This window comes from Bos grunniens, chromosome 17, assembly GCF_055505025.1.
Source record: "Bos grunniens cultivar Pamir isolate PY7600 chromosome 17, Bosgru_T2T1.0, whole genome shotgun sequence".
In the NCBI taxonomy this organism is placed as follows: domain Eukaryota; kingdom Metazoa; phylum Chordata; class Mammalia; order Artiodactyla; family Bovidae; genus Bos; species Bos grunniens.
The window spans coordinates 10,571,095-10,592,071 of record NC_141181.1 but is presented as its reverse complement, the minus strand read 5'-3'; the positions used below and the strand labels follow the sequence as shown (position 1 = coordinate 10,592,071).

General features: G+C 45.8%; 1 protein-coding gene across 16 annotated transcripts in view; it reads left to right on the top strand.

Annotated features, from left to right (window-relative positions):
* The first annotated feature begins 158 nt into the window (after positions 1-158).
* The window catches only part of ARHGAP10 (Rho GTPase activating protein 10), a 376,372-nt gene continuing 355,553 nt past the window's right edge, over positions 159-20,977 (top strand). For 9 of the 16 annotated variants that reach the window (XR_015144127.1, XM_086346457.1, XM_086346455.1 and 6 more), the window contains exon 1: positions 1,026-1,412. Coding sequence is in view for 8 of the 16 variants with exons in the window: in XM_086346457.1 (XP_086202583.1) it covers positions 1,259-1,412 (154 nt within the window). In the remaining 8 variants the exon portion in view is untranslated. Of the gene's footprint in view, positions 813-1,025; positions 1,413-4,311; positions 4,401-14,032; positions 14,127-20,977 lie in introns of those variants that run through there. The other 7 variants (XM_086346461.1, XM_086346462.1, XM_086346458.1 and 4 more) reach the window with 3 other exon arrangements.

The window sequence follows — 20,977 nt, the reverse complement described above, 5'->3', positions numbered from 1 at the left end:
TGCCATTTCCTTCTTCAGGGGCTCTCCCCAACCCAAGGATCGAACCTGGGTCTCCTGCATTGCAGGCGGATTCTGTAGCAACTGAGCTACCAGGGGCCCCCTAATAAACTATTAGCTGCTATTATTAAAAGTTACTCTAATGAACAATCGGTTTCTTTGAGGTAAGGATTTCAATCATTCAGAACGTCTTATTAACATTTTGAGGGCATATTGAATTGTTTGAGGACACATTGAAAAGTACCCCTTTTCAGGGTGCACTGACAAATTCTCATTTGATCGTTACGCCCACCTGGTGAAAACCACAAAGAACCTGGCAATTGTTCTCAGGTGCTCATTTTTGGTATGATAAAGATCGACTCAATCTACCCTGGCAAATTTAATCTGCTGATTACAGCAGAAACGACTCTACCGTGATCTGACACCCTCTCCCCTACACCAAGTCGTTCGGTGTGATTACACAGAAGAGTGTAAGAGCAGCTGCCCGCCCCGCAAGAAAATGTTCCTTGCCCTTAAAAAGCTTTCAATCTAAGGTGGAGATTTACAGGCATTTTACTTCAGACGAGGGCCGAGAATGGGGAAAAAAAGAGCCCTTCATGTGCGTCCATTCACAGTTCAGGGTCCGTCCCGAGAGGATGAAACCTAGAAGTCAAATCGTCAAACCCAGCAAACCAGACCTCAGAGTCAAGCCGCCTGCTGAGGAGTATTACAGATGCTCTGAAGATGCCCCTTCCTGGTCCCGGTCAGGTTCCCCCGCATCGGGGAGCCGACAGTGAAGCAAAGAAAAGGGGAGGCGCTCGCGCCTGGGGCTGGAGGTGAGCCGCAGGGCGAAATTATACACCAAGGAAGCCTCGGAAGGAAGAGGAGGGGCCACTGCGCGTGGGGAAGAGAAGGAAAAGAAGGAAGAGACGTTCTGGGAAGGCAGGGAGAGGAGGAAGGAGGAAGGCGGAGGAACAAGACAGGGGCGCGCGCGGGGCGGGGCGGGGCGGGCCCGGGCCTCCGAGAGGGCGTGCGGCGCGGGGCCGGGCGGGGCGGGGCCGCGGCGCCCGAGCTTCGGCGGGGGCTGCCGGGATCCCGGCGCCGCGCTCTCGCTCGCTGCCGCTGTGCTGTTGCGTGCGGGCCGGCTCCCCTCCTCGGGGCATGTCCGCGCTGCTCTCGCCGCACGCCCGGGGCTCCTAGCTTCTCCGGCGCTTGCTACGCTCGCGGCCCCTCACCTCGCCCCGGCGCCCGGCTCGGGCTGTGCGCGCGGACTGCCGCCGTCATGGGGCTGCAGCCCCTGGAGTTCAGCGACTGCTACCTCGACAGCCCGTGGTTCCGGGAGAGGATCCGTGCCCACGAAGCGGAGCTGGAGAGGACCAACAAGTTCATCAAAGAGCTCATCAAGGACGGCAAGAACCTCATCGCCGCGACCAAAAGTAAGCGGGGCCGTGGGGCGCGGCCAGCAGGAGCCTCTGCCGGAGGGACACCGACCATCCTGTGCCTGGGGCCGGCAGCCGGAGGATCGGGGGATTCATCCGGCACCGCGAGGCCCCGGGGTCGTTCCTCCTCGGCTCCCCGGGCAGCCGGGGGCGAGTCCCTTTCCCGCCCCTGCCCCCGCGCGGCGGCCCGAGCCGGGAGCCATGCGCGTAAGCTTGCCGCCCGCCAGACCCCGCAGCTCCGGCCGGGCGCCCTCGGTGCCTGCGTTCTCCGCCGGACGCGCCGGAGGGCAGGTTCTCTTGCCCCCTAGAGCTGCTCTGTCTCGTCTGAAACACATCAATTTCACGGGTCTTGTCTCGTGATCCTTCGGAAGAACTTGCCTGAGGATTCTTTGCAAACCTGCTGAGTTGGTCAGAAGTCCCTTGAGCCGTACCCTTTCTGTGTCTTTTTTGGATCCCCTGCGACACTCCCGTCTCAGGCGCCTTTCTATGCGAAACCCGAAAGTCCACCTGGCGTTGTGCAAGTTCCTTCCCTCCTCCTGCGCCGAGGAGGTTCAAAGATTGGGGCTTGTGAGGCTGAGCAGACAGCCTGCCCTCTAGCCCCGGCGAGCCCTGCCTGCAAATAGGGAATTCCACCCCGGCCAAGCTTGATGCCTTTCAACCCTGTTCGTCTCTATCTTTTGAGCAACTCAGAAGTGGCCACAGGAAAATAAGAGATGTATCCTCATATAGCGTTTGAAAAGAGTCTAGGCGGGAGGTGGCCTGAAATGCATGCTGAAACACTGAGTTGGTGATGCAGGTGGAAATAGGAAAAAGTTAGCTTGAGTGAGGAGCCGGGCAGCCTGAGCACACATGTAACCTATACCCCATTCTGAGGATGCCGGATGAGTGTTGGCTTTTCCCTCTTAAAAAGACCTATCCATGCAGCAGTCTGGGAAATATATCCCATGTCACCGCGCCCCGCCCCCCCCCCCCCCCCCATTCCCCATTTTGCATTAAGGAAGATGGAAACCTACTGACTGAATTGTCTCAGGTACCCGGCCCAGAGCCGGGAACAGTGCAAATTCAATGAATGAATGAGTTGAAAGAAATATGATTTCATGGGAAGAATTCAGTGAGTGAGCCATCTCTAATTTTAGAAGCAAGTCACTCAACTTCTCTGGGTGATGACCAGGGTTCATTTTGGTTCTGTGACCTCTTTGGTGTTGTAGAATGAGGATTGGGAATCACTTTGGAACATGTGGCTGGTGGGCTATTGGGTTGGTGGCTCTCCAGTGTCTTGGCATTGTGTGTGTGTTGGGATGAGGGTGGGGAGGGGCTGTAAATATGTAGGTGTAAACGGAGAGAGGAGGAGACGAAAAGGACGTGGGATGTATGTGTGTGTGTGTGTGCAGTGGACATGAGGAGAAGGACTCTTTCCTTTTGTAGCTTGGTCTTAACTAGTGTCGCTGGCTGGGGGAGTGTTCTTTCTCACTGGCTCTAGCAGCTCCCTCTGGCTCGAGGGGTATGAGGAGGGAGGCTTTGGTGTGGAGAGAGGCAGATGGCAAAGCCAGTTTGGCCACTGGCAGAAAGCTATTTATGTGACTGCATATTCGCTCTTCTGCCAACAGGACACACGCCTGTGTTCCAGCAGCAGCCAGTGCATCTGGGGGCCCAGCTGTCAGCCCTTCTCTCCAGAATGTAGACTTTCTGGCATTTGTGAATTGACTCCCTACTCCTTTTGATTCTTATCCTTTACTGTAAGAACCATAACTTATGCTTATGCTCTAGAGATCAACCAAAGTTTCTTTTTTCTCCTTTTCCAGAGAAGGACAGGAACACAGCGTTAGCTCACATGCCTTTGGCAAGTTAGGAGGGACCTGGCCTTTGTCCAGCTTGCCCCATAAAGTTCACATGGAGTTCATATCAAGACTAAGATCGCAGGATGTAAGTTAGGACACCTGAGTGTAAGTCGCTTCACTGTTAGGGCCTGGCTGCAAGAAAATGAGGCAGGTCACTTTTGTGTTCTGTTTCTCTTGTTCTACTTCTAAGAGGCATCAGTAAGATTCTGCAGTGTTCAGCAGTGACTTGATTAGGTAATTAGAAATTACAGTCGAGGTCAATCATTGGCATAATCAGTTGAGCTTTTCTAGAACATCTGAGTGAAGAGGTTGAGGAGAGACCTGAGACAGAGGGAGGAGGTACGGAAAGGGGAACAGTCAACTAGCTCAGACTGATTGTGTTTTCTGACACTTTAGGCTTTGTTTTGCAAAAATGGCATTTTCAGAATTGTGCCTTTAAGGGGTTTCTGCTTTTAATTGCCCTGTGTGATGCCTCCTGCATTCACTGAATACTTGTAGGGTTTATGTAACTTTGTTTTTGCTTTTTTTTTTTAAATGGTTTGGTCATTTGTGAACGCGTAATCTCTGAAAATTATGAAAACACCCCTATTGCCAATACGTTTCTAAATACAAAGCTGACGACCAAATTGTTACTTCTGTGAAGAATGTATTGAGGCTTTGAATAATCCACAGATGATTAAAGAAGTTGGAGTTGGGTTCTGTAGGGCCTGAATGTTTACTCCTGACTTTAGTTATGTAGCCAATCAACAAGTACTTCTCATCTACAGCTTGAGTATCGGGCTGGAGACACAGAGAGGAATCCAAGCGGAGGCCCTTGTCCCTGAGGTTACTGTCCTGTGGTTAAAGTTCAGGTCAATCTAGGAAATGCATTTGAACTCCTGTACGCATTGTGCCTAGTTCTTGAAGAAACAAAGGGTACATAGACACACAGGTTAAAAGATTCAGAGGATTCAGTGACAGGTTTTCTAACTTGGACAGAAACAAGAGCATGTTGCAAGTTAGAGTGGAAGTTTGGGAATTCTTTGGTATTTCAAGGAAGGAGTAGAACCTGGTCAGATTGGAAACAGCTGGGTCTGAGTAGGATGAGGAGACCAGTTTGGCCGGAATGGCGATTTCATTTGCGGGAGTAGATGAGATTGGTGGAAAGGTCAGTTTCCAATGATTGAAGCCGTAAAAGTGGGCTTGGAATGTAGGCTTTATGCTGTGGCGAATCACTGAGGGTTTTGCAGCAGAAGCCTTACGTAATGGAAAAGAGCTGCTTTAGAGGGACGTTTTGGTGTCTGTCTACGTATCGGGGGTAATTTTGGAGATAGCAGTGGGGGTGGGGAAGAGCAGGAGAGAGGAGAGTCTGGGATCATTGATTTATGTGATGGATTTGGAGATCTTTCACTGAATTCAATGGACTCTTTGTTTAGATGGCTTTTTTAGCCCTTTTCCTTTTTTTCACTCCTTTCTAGAATAATCAGTGTCTTCTTTCAATACAGTTTAAACTTTTGTAAGCCTTTCCTGTGATGTCTGTGTAGTTTCAGATGCTTATGTTTCCTAGTGATGTATATTTACCAGAAATGGCAATAAGCCTTATATGCTTTTGCTGTAAAGTTTATAATTAGGCATTCCTGAGAGAATATGTTCTGTGCTAGAGGAAGCCATGTATGTTTTAAACAGATAGTCCTTACAGTCCTTAAGCACTTACATAGCTGAGTAGCAGGCTCTTTAGTAAACTCAGATTGTCTGGGGGGGGTGTGTGCATGTGTGTGTGTGTGCGCGCGTGTGTGCATGTGCCTGCGTGCGAGCGAGCTGGAGGGGCCCTCATTAGCCTTCTTTCATCACAGACCTGGGGAATCGTGTTACTGGTGGCCAGAACTAGAACTCAAGTCTTTCAAGTCTTGGTTTTGGTACTTCTTTTAGGCCTTGATATTTTGATGATTTTACTTTGGTTTTCTTAGGAGCATAAAAGTCCCCTTTTGCTGTCTTTGTGTTTCTTGTTCCAGAGACACGGTTCACATGGAATTCCTTTTGGGGAAGTTTCTCAGGTTCCTATTGCATGGAAGCATAAGGAGATTTGGAGGACTTAAAAGAATTTCATTTAGTAAACTTGAGCCTTAGTCTCATTTGTAAAACGGGGTTGTTGCCTATAGCCTTGAGCTTGACCCACATGTGCAAGTGTTTTGAAAACACAAGTGTGAAGCGGTTGTGTAGGTGTTATGGTTTGCCCAGCTAACATTTTTTTCCTCTGACAAGCCAAATTTTGTTCAGATGTCTACGCTATTTCCCAAATGACTTATAGAAAGGTGCTTAGGGATGATTCTGGTTAGCCTGACTCAGTGGTTCTCAATCCTAATCCTGGTTGACCATTAGGATCACCTGGTAGGCTGCAGTCCATGGGGTCATGAAGAGTCCGACACGACTGAGTGACTTCACTTTCACTTTTCACTTTCCCCGCATTGGAGAAGGAAATGGCAACCTGCTCTAGTGTTCTTGCCTGGAGTATCCAGGGATGGGGGAGCCTGGTGGGCTGCTGTCTATGGGGTCTCACAGAGCTGTACACGACTGAGGCAACTTAGCAGCAGCAGCAGGGAGCTGTGAACACGCACGGTTAGGGTTGAGAAGTGCTGAACTCTTAACAACTCAGCATGGTCCACCTGTTTTCTGGGCTGGTAATTAGATGAATGAATGATTGGTATCTCACTTCTGACCGGGGAGACCTGATAGGAAGTCTGCTGCAGACACTGGAAAAGGTCTTCTTTTCTGAGAGAGGAGACTCATATGAAGGGTTCTTGCCTTCTGCGATGTGTGTCTGTATTGCCTGGAGCTGTTCCCGCCATCTCAGGAGGGCGAGGAGAACTAAGATAAGGAGTGGTAACTGAATCTGGAGTTTTGATGCTGTAATGAGAGCCACAGATGGTTCTGTGCCTGGCTTTCTGGTTCTTTAGTTGTTAAGTCATGTCTGACTCTTGCGATCACATGGACTGAGGCCGCCAGGCTCCTCTGTCCATGGGATTCTCCAGGCAAGAATACTGAAGTGGGTTGCCATTTCCTTCTCCAGAGGATCTTCCCAACCTAGGGATCGAACCTGGGTCTTTGGACCACAGGCAGATTCTTTACCGACTAAGCTACAGGGGAAGTCTAACAAAATGGCAAGCCAGTTTCAGTTGGGTTTTCTGCTACTTAGTACTCTAACTTTTTTTGTTTTTTGGGTTTTTTTGGCTGCTCCTCATGGCTTATGGGCTTCCCTGGTAGCTCAGCTGGTAAAAAATCCACCTGCAATGCAGGAGATCCCAGTTCAATTCCTGGGTTGGGAAGACCCCCTGGAGGAGGACATGGCAACCCAGTCCAGTATTCTTGCCTGGAGATTCCACATGGACCGAGGAGCCTGGCGGGCTACAGTCCATGGGGGTTGCAAAGAATCAGATACGACTGAGTGACTAAGCACAGCAGAGTACATGTCTTGCAGAATTTTAGTTCCCCAACCAGCTATTGAACCTGGATCCTAACTAAGCTTTGAAAGTGTGGACTCCTAACTGCTGGACCACCAGGGAATTTCCAACATCCTGATTTTGATGAAGTGGGATAACTGTAAATTGTGGGCTGATGCTCTGATTAAGTAGAATTTAGAGAGGCCTGGAAGTAAAATGCTATTTAAAAAGTTAATAAATTAAATACAATTTTACTTTGAATGGAGGATACTCATCTGTATTCTTTGCCCCAAAGGAACTACTGTGGATCCCCTACAGTTCAGGGCATCACTTGGGGGTGAGTCTTAAACTCTCACTTGGGGTTTTACTACTGACCTGGTCTCTAGTGCTAGGGTAGACTTGCCACGAAAAAAATTCCTACCAGTCTTGACCTGGAATGTGGACCCAGACAGGCTTTAAAGGTTTTCAGTACTTTACTCACTGCAAAGGTGGTCCTTGTCTCCATTTAGATTAGTTCCTATTAATATTCAGCACCCTCCACCAGCCAGCCCTGCTTGTGTGGAATGTCTGCCTGGTCAGTGAGTCATCTGCTGCTCTGGGTCTTCCTGCCGAACTGCTTTTTCCCTGCCCTCCCATTTGCTACCTTCTACTGAACTTTCTTTGACTACCTCCTCTTCACTCTGTTTTTTGGTGGGGGGACCAGAGAGCATCATTGACTTCCAGAAGAGGCAGAAGGCAGAGGAGGACATTTTTGTGTTTTAATTTTTAATATAGCTGGTGAGAGAGTATCGTATAGGAGATTAAGAGCACAGCCAAGGCGCTACCACTTATTCACCCTGGGACCTTAGTCATGTTGGTTAGCTTTTCTGTATCTGTGTTGTCATCCATAAAATGGAAATGATGAGACTTCCCCGGCAGTCCGGTGGTTAAGACTCTGTGCTTACACTGCCGGGTTCACAGGTTCAACCCCTGGTCAGTGCACTAAGATCCCACATGCTGCAAGGTATGGTCAGAAAGTGAAAAGAAAAAAGAAAATGGAGAGTGTTTCAAACAAGCACTCAAACGTGAACAATTATGATGTATTGTCTAATTTGCAGGTATACATTTTTTAAAATATAAATTTATTTAATTGGAGGCTAATTACTTTAAAATATTGTATTGGTTTTGCCATACATTGACATGAATCTGCCACGGGTGTACACATGTTCCCCATCCTGAACCCCCCCTCCCATCTCCCTCCCCATACCCTCCCTCTGGGTCATCCCAGTGCACCAGCCCCAAGCGTCCTGTATTATGCATGGAACCTGGACTGGCGATTCGTTTCACATATGATAATATACATGTTTCAATGCAATTCTCCCAAATCATCCCACCCTTACCCTCTCCCACAGAGTCCAAAAGACTGTTCTATACATCTGTGTCTCTTTTGCTGTCTCGCATATAGGGTTATCGTTACCATCTTTCTAAATTCCATATATATGCGTTAGTATACTGTATTGGTGTTTCTCTTTCTGGCTTACTTCACTCTGTATAATAGGCTCCAGTTTCATCCACCTCATTAGAACTGATTCAAATGTATTCTTTTTAATGGCTGAGTAATACTCCATTGTGTATATGTACCACAGCTTTCTTATCCATTCATCTGCTCATCCATTCATCTTATCCATTCATCTGATGGACATCTAGGTTGCTTCCATGTCCTGGCTATTATAAACAGTGCTGCGATGAACATTGGGGTACACATGTCTCTTTCAATTCTGGTTTCCTCAGTGTGTATGCCCAGCAGTGGGATTGCTGGGTCATATGGCAGTTCTATTTCCAGATTTTTAAGGAATCTCCACACTGTTCTCCATAGTGGCTGTACTAGTTTGCATTCCCACCAACAGTGTAAGAGGGTTCCCTTTTCTCCACACCCTCTCCAGCATTTACTGCTTGTAGACTTTTGGATCGCAGCCATTCTGACTGGCGTGAAATGGTACCTCATTGTGGTTTTGATTTGCATTTCTCTGATAATGAGTGATGTTGGGCATCTTTTCATGTGTTTGTTAGCCATCTGTATGTCTTCTTTGGAGAAATGTCTGTTTAGTTCTTTGGCCCATTTTTTAACTGGGTCGTTTATTTTTCTGGAATTGAGCTGCAGGAGTTGTATATTTTTGAGATTAGTTGTTTGTCAGTTGCTTCATTTGCTATTATTTTCTCCCATTCTGAAGGCTGTCTTTTCACTTTGCTTATAGTATCCTTTGTTGTGCAGAAGCTTTTAATTTTAATTAGGTCCCATTTGTTTATTTTTGCTTTTATTTCCAATACTCTGGGAGGTGGGTCATAGAAGGATCCTGCTGTGATGTATGTCGGAGAGTGTTTTGCCTATGTTCTCCTCTAGGAGTTTTATAGTTTCTGGTCTTATGTTTAGATCTTTAATCCATTTTGAGTTTATTTTTGTGTATGGTGTTAGAAAGTGTTCTAGTTTCATTCTTTTACAAGTGGTTGACCAGTTTTCCCAGCACCACTTGTTAAAGAGATTGTCTTTTCTCCATTGTATATTCTTGCCTACTTTGTCAAAGATAAGGTGTCCATAGGTGCGTGGGTACAGGTATTCATTTTAGTATGCAGGCTGTTTTCTTGCCCCACAAAATGGCTGCTCTGGCCCAAAGATGAGGGTCTAATCTTTAGTGCCTGTTATCCCTAAAAATGTATTCGTCCAAATCATTGTGACCAGTGACCAAGAAGAAAGACTAAGTGGTCTAAGGCTGGTAAGGCTTCCAAAGTTTGAATGGAGCTCAGGATGCTAAGAAGTCTGGCAGGTTGTGAGTGGATGAATCAAAGCTAAGCGGTGTCTTGGGAGAGTATGTCCCAGAATTTGTTTCTGATTCAGAAAGGCCTCGGAGAAGGCAAAGGCACCCCACTCCAGTACTCTTGCCTGGAAAATCCCATAGATGGAGGAGCCTGGAAGGCTGCAGTCCATGGGGTCCCTGAGGGTCGGACATGACTGAGCGACTTCACTTTCACTTTTCACTTTCATGCATTGGAGAAGGAGGTGGCAACCCACTCCAGTGTTCTTGCCTGGAGAATCCCAGGGACGGGGGAGCCTGGTCGGCTGCCGTCTATGGGGTCGCACAGAGTCGGAAACAACTGAAGTGACTCAGCAGCAGTGTCAGAAAGGCCTGAGGGTGATGTGGAAGGTGTCACTAAGAATGTTGGTGATCTAGCCCAGTTGTCTGCAACTAAGGCTCAGGCAGGCAGCCCCAGGCCTGCCATCCAGGGGATTGATGGCAGAGGGCCCAAGACAGAGCCCAAGAGGGCAGGAAGAGCTCTGCTTGAGAAGAAAGGATAACATCGTCAGAGGTTGGAGCCCGCAAATTCTTGAAAATCACAACGGTGTTTTTAGAGGATATTCATCTTAGTGTCTAACATGCAGGAAACCCTAATAATTTAGTGGCTAGTGTTTGTGTTTGCTGTGGGAAATCCACCAAGATTATACAGGGCAGCCAGAGACAGTCTGGAGGAGTTGTTACATAACCTATTTTCTGCCAAACGATACTCCAAGTCCCCTGGACAGATTTCCAAAGAAGCTGTTTTAAATTCTGACTCCAGTAGCTATTTATTACCTTTTGATTTTATTTTTTGGGGAAGAGGTCGAGAAGCAAGAATTATGAAGGAGATACAAGTATTGTGTAGTCCTCTAGGTACTGTAAGTTGTGCTTAAATGATTGCTGACTGTGTGTAGTCGTGAATAGGTCCGAGTGTTTACCTCTGACCGTGGGGCTTCCCTGGTGGCTCAGAGTGTGAAGAATCTGCCTGCAATGCGGGAGACCCAGGTTCAATCCCTGGGTCAGGAAGATTCCCCTGGAGAAGGGAATGGCTACCCACTCCAGTATTCTTGCCTAGAGAATTCCATGGATAGAGGAGGCTGGTGGGCTACACAGTCCGTAGGGTCACAAAGAGTCAGACATGACTAAGTGACTCACACTGTCACTTTACGTCTGACCATAGTTAATATCATGTGGTGTCTGTTGTCACTTTTTAAAAGTTTAATGATAGAAATGTAGCTATGAATGCACTGCCTTTTGGGATTCAGTATTATCTTGTATTGCCTTTGATTTTTCTACAAATTGTTTAAAGAAAACTTGTCAAGTTGGCTTTCTTCAGGAATTGTAGGAGAGTGTTTAGATATTTGTAGATTCTGATTGACTGTCTTGGATGTTTTTTGCTTGGTTCCTGTTTGTTTTTTTTTTTTTAAGATTGTGTATTTTTGACTGCGCTGGGTCTTCGTTTCTGCACAGTTTCTCTATTGCGACGCGTGGGCTTATGGCGCTGGCTTCTCTTATTGTGGAGCCCAGATGGCAGGCGCGCCAGCTCCAGTAGTTGCGGTTACTAGGTTACTTTAACGGAATTACCTATCAGAGACTAACAGGCAGTTTACAACTTCAATCAAAAACTGTTATTTGAAATGAATGTCATTTAAATGATTTTAACAATGGTAGCTAACCTTTATTAAGCATTTACAGTTTGGTTTCAGTTCAGTCACTCAGTCGTGTCCGATTCTTTTCGACCCCATGAATCGCAGCGCCAGGCCTCCCTGTCCATCACCAACTCCCGGAGTTCACTCAGACTCATGTCCATCGAGTCAGTGATGCCATCCAGCCATCTCATCCTCTGTCGTCCCCTTCTCCTCCTGCCCCCAATCCCTCCCAGCATCAGGGTCTTTTCCAATGAGTCAACTCTTCTCATGAGGTGGCCAAAGTACTGGAGTTTCAGCTTCAGCATCATTCCTTCCAAAGAATACCCAGGACTGATTTCCTTTAGAATGGACTGCTTGGATCTCCTTGCAGTCCAAGGGACTCTTAAGAGTCTTCTCCAGCACCACAGTTGAAAAGCATCAATTCTTCAGTGCTCAGCTTTCTTCACAGTCCAACTCTCACATCCATACATGACCACTGGAAAAACCATAGCCTTGACTAGACAGACCTTTGTTGGCAAAGTAATGTCTCTACTTTTGAATGTGCTGTCTAGGTTGGTCATAACTTTCCTTCCAAGGAGTAATTTAATTTCATGGCTGCAGTCACCATCTGCAGTAATTTTGGAGCCCCCCCAAATAAAGTCTGACACTGTTTCCACTGTTTGCCCACCTATTTGCTATGAAGTGATGGGACCAGATGCCGTGATCTTAGTTTTCTGAGTGTTGAGCTTTAAGCCAACTTTTTCACTCTCCTCTTTCACTTTCATCAAGAGGCTTTTGAGTTCCTCTTCACTTTCTGCCATAAGGGTGGTGTCATCTGCATATCTAAGGTTATTGATATTTCTCCCTGCAATCTTGATTCCAGCTTGTGCTTCTTCCAGCCCAGCGTTTCTCATGATGTTAAATAAGCAAGGTTTCTGCATATAAGTTAAATAAGCAGGGTGACAATATACAGCCTTGACGTACTCCTTTTCCTATTTGGAAGCAGTCTGTTGTTCCATGTCCAGTTCTAGCTGTTGCTTCCTGACCTGCATACAGGTTTCTCAAGAGGCAGGTCAGATGGTCTGGTATTCCCATCTCTTTCAGAATTTTCCACAGTTTATTGTGATCCACACAGTCAAAGGCTTTGGCATAGTCAATAAAGCAGAAATAGATGTTTTTCTGGAACTCTCTTGCTTTTTCCATGATCCAACGGATGTTGGCAATTTGATCTCTGGTTCCTCTGCCTTTTCTAAAACCAGCTTGAACATCTGGAAGTTTACGGTTCACATATTGCTGAAGCCTGGCTTGGAGAATTTTGAGCATTACTTTACTTTACTAGCGTGAGTGCAATTGTGTGGTAGTTTGAACATTCTTTGGCATTGCCTTTCTTTGGGATTGGAATGAAAACTGACCTTTTCCAGTCCTGTGGCCACTGCTGAGTTTTCCAAATTTGCTGGCATATTGACTGCAGCACTTTCACAGCATTATCTTTCAGGATTTGAAATAGCTCAAATGGAATTCCATCACCTCCACTAGCTTTGTTCATAGTGATGCTTTGTAAGGCCCACTTGAATTCACATTCCAGGATGTCTGGCTCTAGGTCAGTGATCACACCATCATGATTATCTGGGTCGTGAAGATCTTTTTTGTACAGTTCTTCTGTATATTCTTGCCACCTCTTCTTAATATCTTCTGCTTCTGTTAGGTCCATACCATTTCTGTCCTTTATCGAGCCCATCTTTGCATGAAATGTCCCCTTGGTATCTCTTAATTTTCTTGAAGAGATCTCTAGTCTTTCCCATTCTGTTGTTTTCCTCTATTTCGTTGTATTGATCGCTGAGGAAGGCTTTCTTAAACAGTTTGGTTTACTTTGTGGTAAATCCTCTTATTTATTGTGAAAACTTCCTCAATGAGGTATGTTTTATTTACCCTGTTACAGATTTAGAAACTGAATTTAGCAAGCTTAACAGCTTGTTCCAGTCACGTGGTTTGTCAGTGGTGGAGCTGGAATGTGAACCCACATTTGTTGGATTCCAAAACCCTTAACCACAATAGTAAGCTGTCTCTCTAAAGGGGTGTACCTGTGGTCTTCCGTTAGGAGAAGTTACTACAGTAAGACCTGCTCATCTGGCAAATGTTATACATTTCACGATCCAGTTAGGAGACTGTGCTTTATTAGCTCAGGTCAAGGACCATGTTTTAAAATTTAAGGCCACCTGGGATGGCTACTGTAAGTAAAACTGATTGTTAATTTGTGTAGTAAGTGTAGATATTCAGAGATTGGGTTGATTTAGGATCAGTTGCTAGTTGCAGATGTCTCTCTTCCTGCCTCTTAATCTCCATCTCTTCCCTTCTCTTAGTGTCTCTTTTCCTGAAGAGTAAATTTTAATTTTGTTACATATATATGTATATACGTATATATATGTGTGTGTATATACGTATATGGGCTTCCCTGGTAGCTCAGATGGTAAAGAATCCGCCTGCAATGTGAGAGACCTGGGTTTGATCCCTGGGTTAGGAAGATCCCCTGGAGGAGGGCATGGCAACCCCCTCTAGTATTCTTGCCTGGAGAATCCCCATGGACAGAGGAGCCTGGTGGGCTGCAGCCCATGGGGTTGAAAAGAGTTGGACATGACTGAGCGACTAAGCACAGCACACATATATGTATATATGTATATGTATTTATGTGTGTGTATATATATTGTTTGGCCACACCACTGGGCTTGCAGGATCTTAGTTCCCTGACCAGGGATTGAACCCTTAGCAGTTGGAAGTGTGGAGTCCTAATCACTGGACTGTCAGGGAAGTCCTTTGTTCTTATATTTTAGTATTAGGCTTTTTCCTTTGCAAAAATGTTGGGTCAGTTTAGAACTGTAAAATGATACAGAGAGTCTCATCCTAAACCTCTCTGTATTTGCCTTTCAGCTTTGAAATAAAAGCTTCCTGTCTGCCTCTTCCCAATGGCACCCTTTCCCTGAAGAGGTGCAACTATCTCAAATCTGGCATACATTATTCCCAGGTATTTTAACTCATTATTGACTGGAGAATTTTTGTGGAAACTAATGCCTGTGGCCATCGATTTGTTATACAAGTGATATTGGTATGTTTCCGATCAATAATGTTCTGGTAACAAAAGATGTATTAATACCTTTCCTGTTAATAATGTGTTAATACATTTGCACACATTCCTAAATAAAAGATAGTGTGTTTTGCGTGTTTTTAGACATCATATAATGGATTCATATGACATGTGTTCACGTGTGCTCAGTTGTGGCCGACTCTTTGCAACCCTGTGGACTGTAGCCCGCCAGGCTCCTCTGTCCATGGAATTCTCCCAGCAAGAATACTGAAATGAGTTGCTATTTCCTTCTCCAGGGATCTTCCTGACCCAGGAATTGAACCTGCGTCTTTTTCATTTCCTACATTGGCAGGTGAATTCTTTACCACTGCACCACCCAGGAAGCCCACATAGGTTCTTCTGCAACTTTTTTCCCCTTGACATCCTATTTGTGAGATTTATCCACGTGGATACATGTAGCTCCATTTCATTGAGTTTGACCTTTTTCCTACAAGTGGTATTTAAAAAGACTTGGTTAATTGATGTTATGTAGATACTCTACGGAGAAGGCAATGGCACCCTACTCCAGTACTCTTGCCTGGAAAATCCCATGGACGGAGGAGCCTGGTAGACTGCAGTCCGTGGGGTCGCTAAGAGTCGGACACGACTGAGCGACTTCACTTTCACTTTTCACTTTCATGCATTGGAGAAGGAAATGGCAACCCACTCCAGTGTTCTTGCCTGGAGAATCCCAGGGATGGTGGAGCCTGATGGGCTGCCGTCTCTGGGGTCGCACAGAGTCGGACACGACTGAAGCCACTTAGCAGCAGCAGCAGCAGATACTCTAAGGTGTTTTATGGTGTACCTTATTTACATGCAGTTTTTGGATTGTGAGACAATATATTTGGAGAATTTATTCAGTATGAAAGCCCTGTTGTTAGTTTTATAAACTTTGAAATACTATCTCTGGGGACTTCCTTGGTGGTCTAGTGGTGGGACTCTGTGCTCCTAATGCAGGGGGCCTGGGTTCAATCCCTGGTCAGGGAACTAAGATCCCACATGCTGCAACTAAAGATCCTGCATGCCGTGACTAAGACCCAGTGCAGCCAAATAAACTAAGACAATCCAAACACTAACTCTAATAACCAGTAGATAAAGAATTCATGAATTTTAAAGATACTTAATAAAATTTCTGTTTGATATTTAATGTTACCAGCTTGGCATGGGCAATCAGAACAAATCAGTTTAAATTTCAGGATTGGAAAAAATAACTGGCCTGAGTCACACAAAATCTTCAAGGGCCTTTTTGCCTCACTGAAATTAGATTTTCAGTATTAGCATGTGAAAAAAAAAATGATCATCTTCATGAACACAGTGCTCTTTAAAGCACTCTGGAAACTGTCAGTCTGGTTAGGTCAGATGAACATGATTTTTAAGGCAGGGATTGGTTGGTATTTTGATAGGCCTCTGTGCAAACAGGCTTTTATTTAATTACCCTAATGTAGGAAATGTAGGGACATAATTTATAGACTTGCCAGGGGGATGCTTTTCTAATTAGAAAGCTTTGATATCCTTCTCTTTAAATAAACAGGCACACTGAAAAAAACCCCTGACACTTGACATTTTAAGAGCAGGCATCTCTTTAAGCCCCAAGATCTGCTGGGATTGCTGCTGCAATGCTGCTGCTAGGCCTGCCTCCCTGGTCAGACTAGAATTTCCTTCCTGTGCTTTCTGAGGAAGATGTTAGTCTTGTGTCACTTAATATTTCAACGGGGAGTGTGAGTTTTCCTTCCTCGTCACCTGGTTCACCCACCGGCACTGTCTGCCCTTTGCTCCGAGGTTCCATCACCTTCTGGTAGCGGTTGAGTCACGATTGGGTATGTGACTGGAGGAAGAATCAGTTTGGCCCTAGTGATTCAGGTCACCTCTGGCCTGAATGCTGGATATATTTTGGATTCTCATTAAGAATGTGATTTAAAAAAAATTCTGACTGTAAAGTTAGCTCTACCACTGATTAGGTGACCTTGGGCAAGTTAGTGAAACCCTCAGTGGCTGATTTTCTGTTTGTTAGTAAAATGGAGATTCCAAGAACTCTACCTCAAGGGATAGTGATATTTAATCCTCATGTTACTTATGAAAGGTCTTAGAGCTCTGCCTGGCCCGTGGTAGGTACTGTCGTCATCACCATCATCCCTCTGCTCCCCACCATCATTATCATTGTCGGAAGACGACTTTCTTTGGCTGAACTTGAATACGGTTGTGGCTTTACCCGTAGTAACCGTGGAAATCGTCTGTGAGCACATGTTCTCTTCTGTCTTTGAGGCTCACGATGTTTTGAAATGCAGGGCTGATACAGGCCTCTCATTTATTCAGCAGGAGAAACCTTCTGTAACAGGTTGTTGAAATCCAGCATATTACTGAAGATCCTAGCTTGAAAGTTTTGGAAACAAAGCCAACAAAGTACAAGGGAGTGGAGTGTCATCGACACGTCATTTCTTATATTTGAGAACCTGGCAGGTAGTACTTCTATCACTCTGACAGATAGTTTTGTTTTTCTTTTGTGAAATGCAGGTCAAAGGCAGCCCAGCCAAAATGTTAACAATCATGATGTTTGAAGTCAGATCCGTTTACTGTGTGACCTTGGGTGACTTTGCTTAACTTCTTTGTGCCTTAATGTCCTCCTCTGTCAAATGTGGATAGTAATTTTATCTCCCTGAATGTTGCTAAGATTAAATTAATTATTTGTAAAGCGCTTAAAAAGATGGCCTGGTCCATAGTGAGCCCTATATATGTTTTCAAAGCCTAGGGAAAAAATTTAAAAATCTGTTTACTATTTAGTTATTACTATAATAATCTCATTTATGACAGTGGAAGAGGGGTGTCATCTGAAGCCACTGAACTCAACCTGTTGTGGGGTTAGTTGCTAGAGGGTTAGGGGCTTCCTTGGTGGCTCAGAGGGTAAAGCGTCTGCCTGCAATGCGGGAGACCGGAGTTCGATCTCTGGGTCGGGAAGATCCCCTGGAGAAGGAAATGGCAACCCACTCCAGTATTCTTGCCTGGAGAATCCCATGGATGGAGGAGCCTGGTAGGCTACAGTCCACCGGTTGCAGAGTTGGACACGACTGAGCGACTTCACTTTCACTTTCATAGCAATAAAGAGACCTGGTAGATCTATGCAGAAGTTAGCCTTCTCATGGGGGAGATAGATTAATTAAGCAGTATCATCACACTGTTGAGTGAGAATGGAGAATGGGGTACTGTAGCCATAGTTAATAGGACTAATTGGTTGAGGGGATCAAGGAAGACTTGAAGAAATTAGAAACTTCTCAGAGACTTCCTTAGTGGTCCAGTGGTTAAGACTCTGGTCTTCCACTGCAGGGGGATATGACATTGGTCCCTGCTTGGAGAGCTAAGATCCTACATATGCAAGGTGCAGCCTAAAAAAAAACAAACAAGAAAGAAGTTGGTAACTTCTACGCTGAGACCATAAGGAGGTCTGTGCTGTGGGTAGGGAAGAAGGATAGGGAAGAAGGATGTTCCCAGAGTAGTGAAATGCAGGCGGGTGGCCTGGAGGCAACAGCGAGCACATGGGTGTGGCTACCGGACCAGCGCGGATGGGGTGGGGCCTGGAGGTGGGGCTGGAGGAGGTCTTCTGTGGGCTTGGGAGCAGGAAGAGGGGGCTACGGTGCAGGGGCAAGGGGGGAAGGGTCTGGTGAAGCAGGTTGGGGACTTCAGACCCCTTATCCAAAGGACGGTGGAAAGCTATGGTGATATTTTGAGCAGGGGATTGGCCACATCTGAGTTGCATCTTAGAAAAGTTTAGGAAGCCTGCAACCGGAAGAATGGATTTGAGGACTGCAGGCCTGGAGGGTGGGCACTTACTCATCCAGGCCGGAGACTTTGGTGGACGAGGCAGGCTGTTAAGGAGCCAGGATTCTGGGGCTTTGGTGGGTGCTTGGGTTGGGGGGCTGAGGGAGGATGCATTGGAGATGACTCCTGGCTGCCTGGCCTGGGCAGTGAGAGCCGTGTGCTGAAGTGGGCCAGCCAGAGGAACGGGTTTGGTGGGAACGAGGAGGTGTTCGTGGTTCGGGCTGCGGAGGCGGAGGTGCTTCCGGGTTCTCCTCTGGCTGTGCTTGGAGGTATTTATTTCTTTTATGAGTGCGTATTGCAGAACATTTACTTCTGCTTTATTGACTACGCCAAAGCCTTTGACTGTGTGGACCGCAACGAACTCTGGAAAATTCTTAAAGAGATGGGAATACCAGAGCACCTGACCTGCCTCTTGAGAAACCTGTATGCAGGTCAGGAAGCAACAGTTAGAAATGGACATGGAACAACAGACTGGTTGCAAATTGGGAAAGGAGATCAACAAGGCTGTATATTGTCACCCTGATTATTTAACTTATATGCAGAGTACATCATGAGAAACGCCGGACTCGATGAAGCACAAGCTGGAATCAAGATTTCTGGGCAAGGTGACAAATATCAATAACCTCAGATATGCAGATGACACCACCCTTATGGCAGAAAGTGAAGAAGAACTAAAGAGCCTCTTGATGAAAGTGAAAGAAGAGAGTGAAAAAGTTGGCTTAAAACTCAACATTCAGAAAACTAAGATCATGGCATCCTGTCCCATCACTTCATGGCAAATAGGTGGGGAAACAGTGGAAACAGTGAGAGACTTTACTTTTTTGTGCTCCAAAATCACTGCAGATGGTGACTGCAGCCTTGAAATTAAAAGACACTTACTCCTTGGAAGAAAAGTTATGACCAACCTAGACAGCATATTAAAAAGCACAGACATTACTCTGCCAACAAAGGTCCGTTTAGTCAAAGCTATGGTTTTTCCAGTAGTCATGTTAGAGTTGGACTATAAGGAAAGCTGAACGCCGAAGAATTGATGCTTTTGAACTGTGGTGTTGGAGAAGACTATTGAAGAGTCCCTTGAACTGCAAGGCTGTCCAACCAGTCCATCCTAAAGGAAATCAGTCATGAATATTCATCGGAAGTACTGATGTTGAAGCTAAAACTCCAATACTTTGGTCACCTGATGTGAGGAACTGACTCATTGGAGAAGATCCTGATGCTGGGAAAGATTGAAGGCGGGAGAAGAAGGAGACGACAGAGGATGAGATGGTTGGATGGCTTCACTGACTTGATGGACATGAGTTTGAGTGAACTCCGGGAGTTGGTGATGGACAGGATGCCTGGCGTGCTGCAACCCATAGGGTCACAAAGCATCAGACATGACTGAGCGACTGAACTGATTGCAGAACAGGGTTCACAGCTGAAGAGACTGAAGACATAGCATCCAGATAGGAAATGACACTGGGCAACTGGATCACCAACCTGCTGGAGAGAAAATGTGGAGGAAGAGGCAGGGTGGCTCAGGGCAGGTCCTAGAGAATGGAACTTAAAAAAAAATTTTTGTTTGGCTGCGTTAGGTCTTAGTTGTGGCATGTGGGATCTAGTTCCCTGACCAGGGATTGAACCCAGAGCCCCTGCATTGGGAGCTCAGAGTCTTAGCCACTGGACCACCAGGGGAGTCTTGAGAATGGGATTTCTAAGGAGTGGGTAGAAGAGGCTGAGAAAGACATTTGGGAATAGTAGCTATTGAGAGGGAGGCAGCGGGTGGAAAAACCCAGACAGGATTGCATGAGCAGAAAGATAGTTTTAGAAAGTAGGAGGGAGTAGACAGGGCCATGCTGCGGAGAGGTCAGGTCCCAGGGGCCCAGGTGACACTGTGTTAGCAAGAACAGCGGTCGTTGACGCTCCTATATATGAGATGGCTAAGTAACAATGACTGCAGTATAGTGTGGGGAACTCTGTAATCACCTGTATGGAAATAGAATCTGAAAAAGAGTAGATGCATGTATAGCTGATTCACTTTTCTCAAACCAGCACAACACTGTAAATCAACAACTGTACTCCAATAAAAACTTTTAAGAAAACAACAGCATTTTTTTTTTTTTTAGGTTTATTTTTATTTTTGCTGTGTTGCGTCTTAGTTGCAGCATGCAGAATCTTTTTAGTTGTGGTATATGGGGTCTAGTTCCCTGACCAGGGACCGAACCTAGGCCCTCTGGATTTGGAGCGTGGAGTCTTAGCCACTGGACTACCAAGGAAGTTCCCATGGATGGGATTTGAACATGCCAATTTAAGTGTTCAACAGAGAAGAGGAGATGGAAGGTTCAGGGGATAGTCCAGCAAATACAGCGCTTCTGAACAGTATAGAGGTTGGGATTCAGATTCCAGGTGAAGGGGGGACGCGTCTACTTCAGTAACAGAAGGGGTGGAAATGATGGGTGCAGACCCAGCTCCGTTTGTAGGTTTGTGTCAGGACATTGAGGAAATGACGACCTGATGGATTTATGTTCTCTGAAGTAGACAGCAAGATGATTTCAGTAATGAATTGTGTTAATTTTTCCCCAGCACATTCTTTTTCTGCTTAATCAATAATAGACAACTTGTAAAAGTTTTGTCTCTTTGAACTGGGTATGATGGAAAATTGTTGCAGAAACGAATGCCTGTGGCTGGTGATTTGTTGTGTAAGTGACTATTGATATATCTCTGGTCAATAACATTCCGGTGACAAAAGACGTAAGCAGTCAGTGGAGAGGCCACTGACTTTTTTTTTCTTTTTCACTGAGGACCACTGCTGATGTTTCGGTGTGATCGCAGTGGAGTCATGCTGGTTCTCTTTGAATGTCTGCAGAGAAGAAATTTCTCTTGGCCACATTGGAGAAGAGATTCTAGGATTTCAGGTTCAGAAGAGAACCTGTAAGAATTAAAGGTTGTAGTCAGTATCAGTG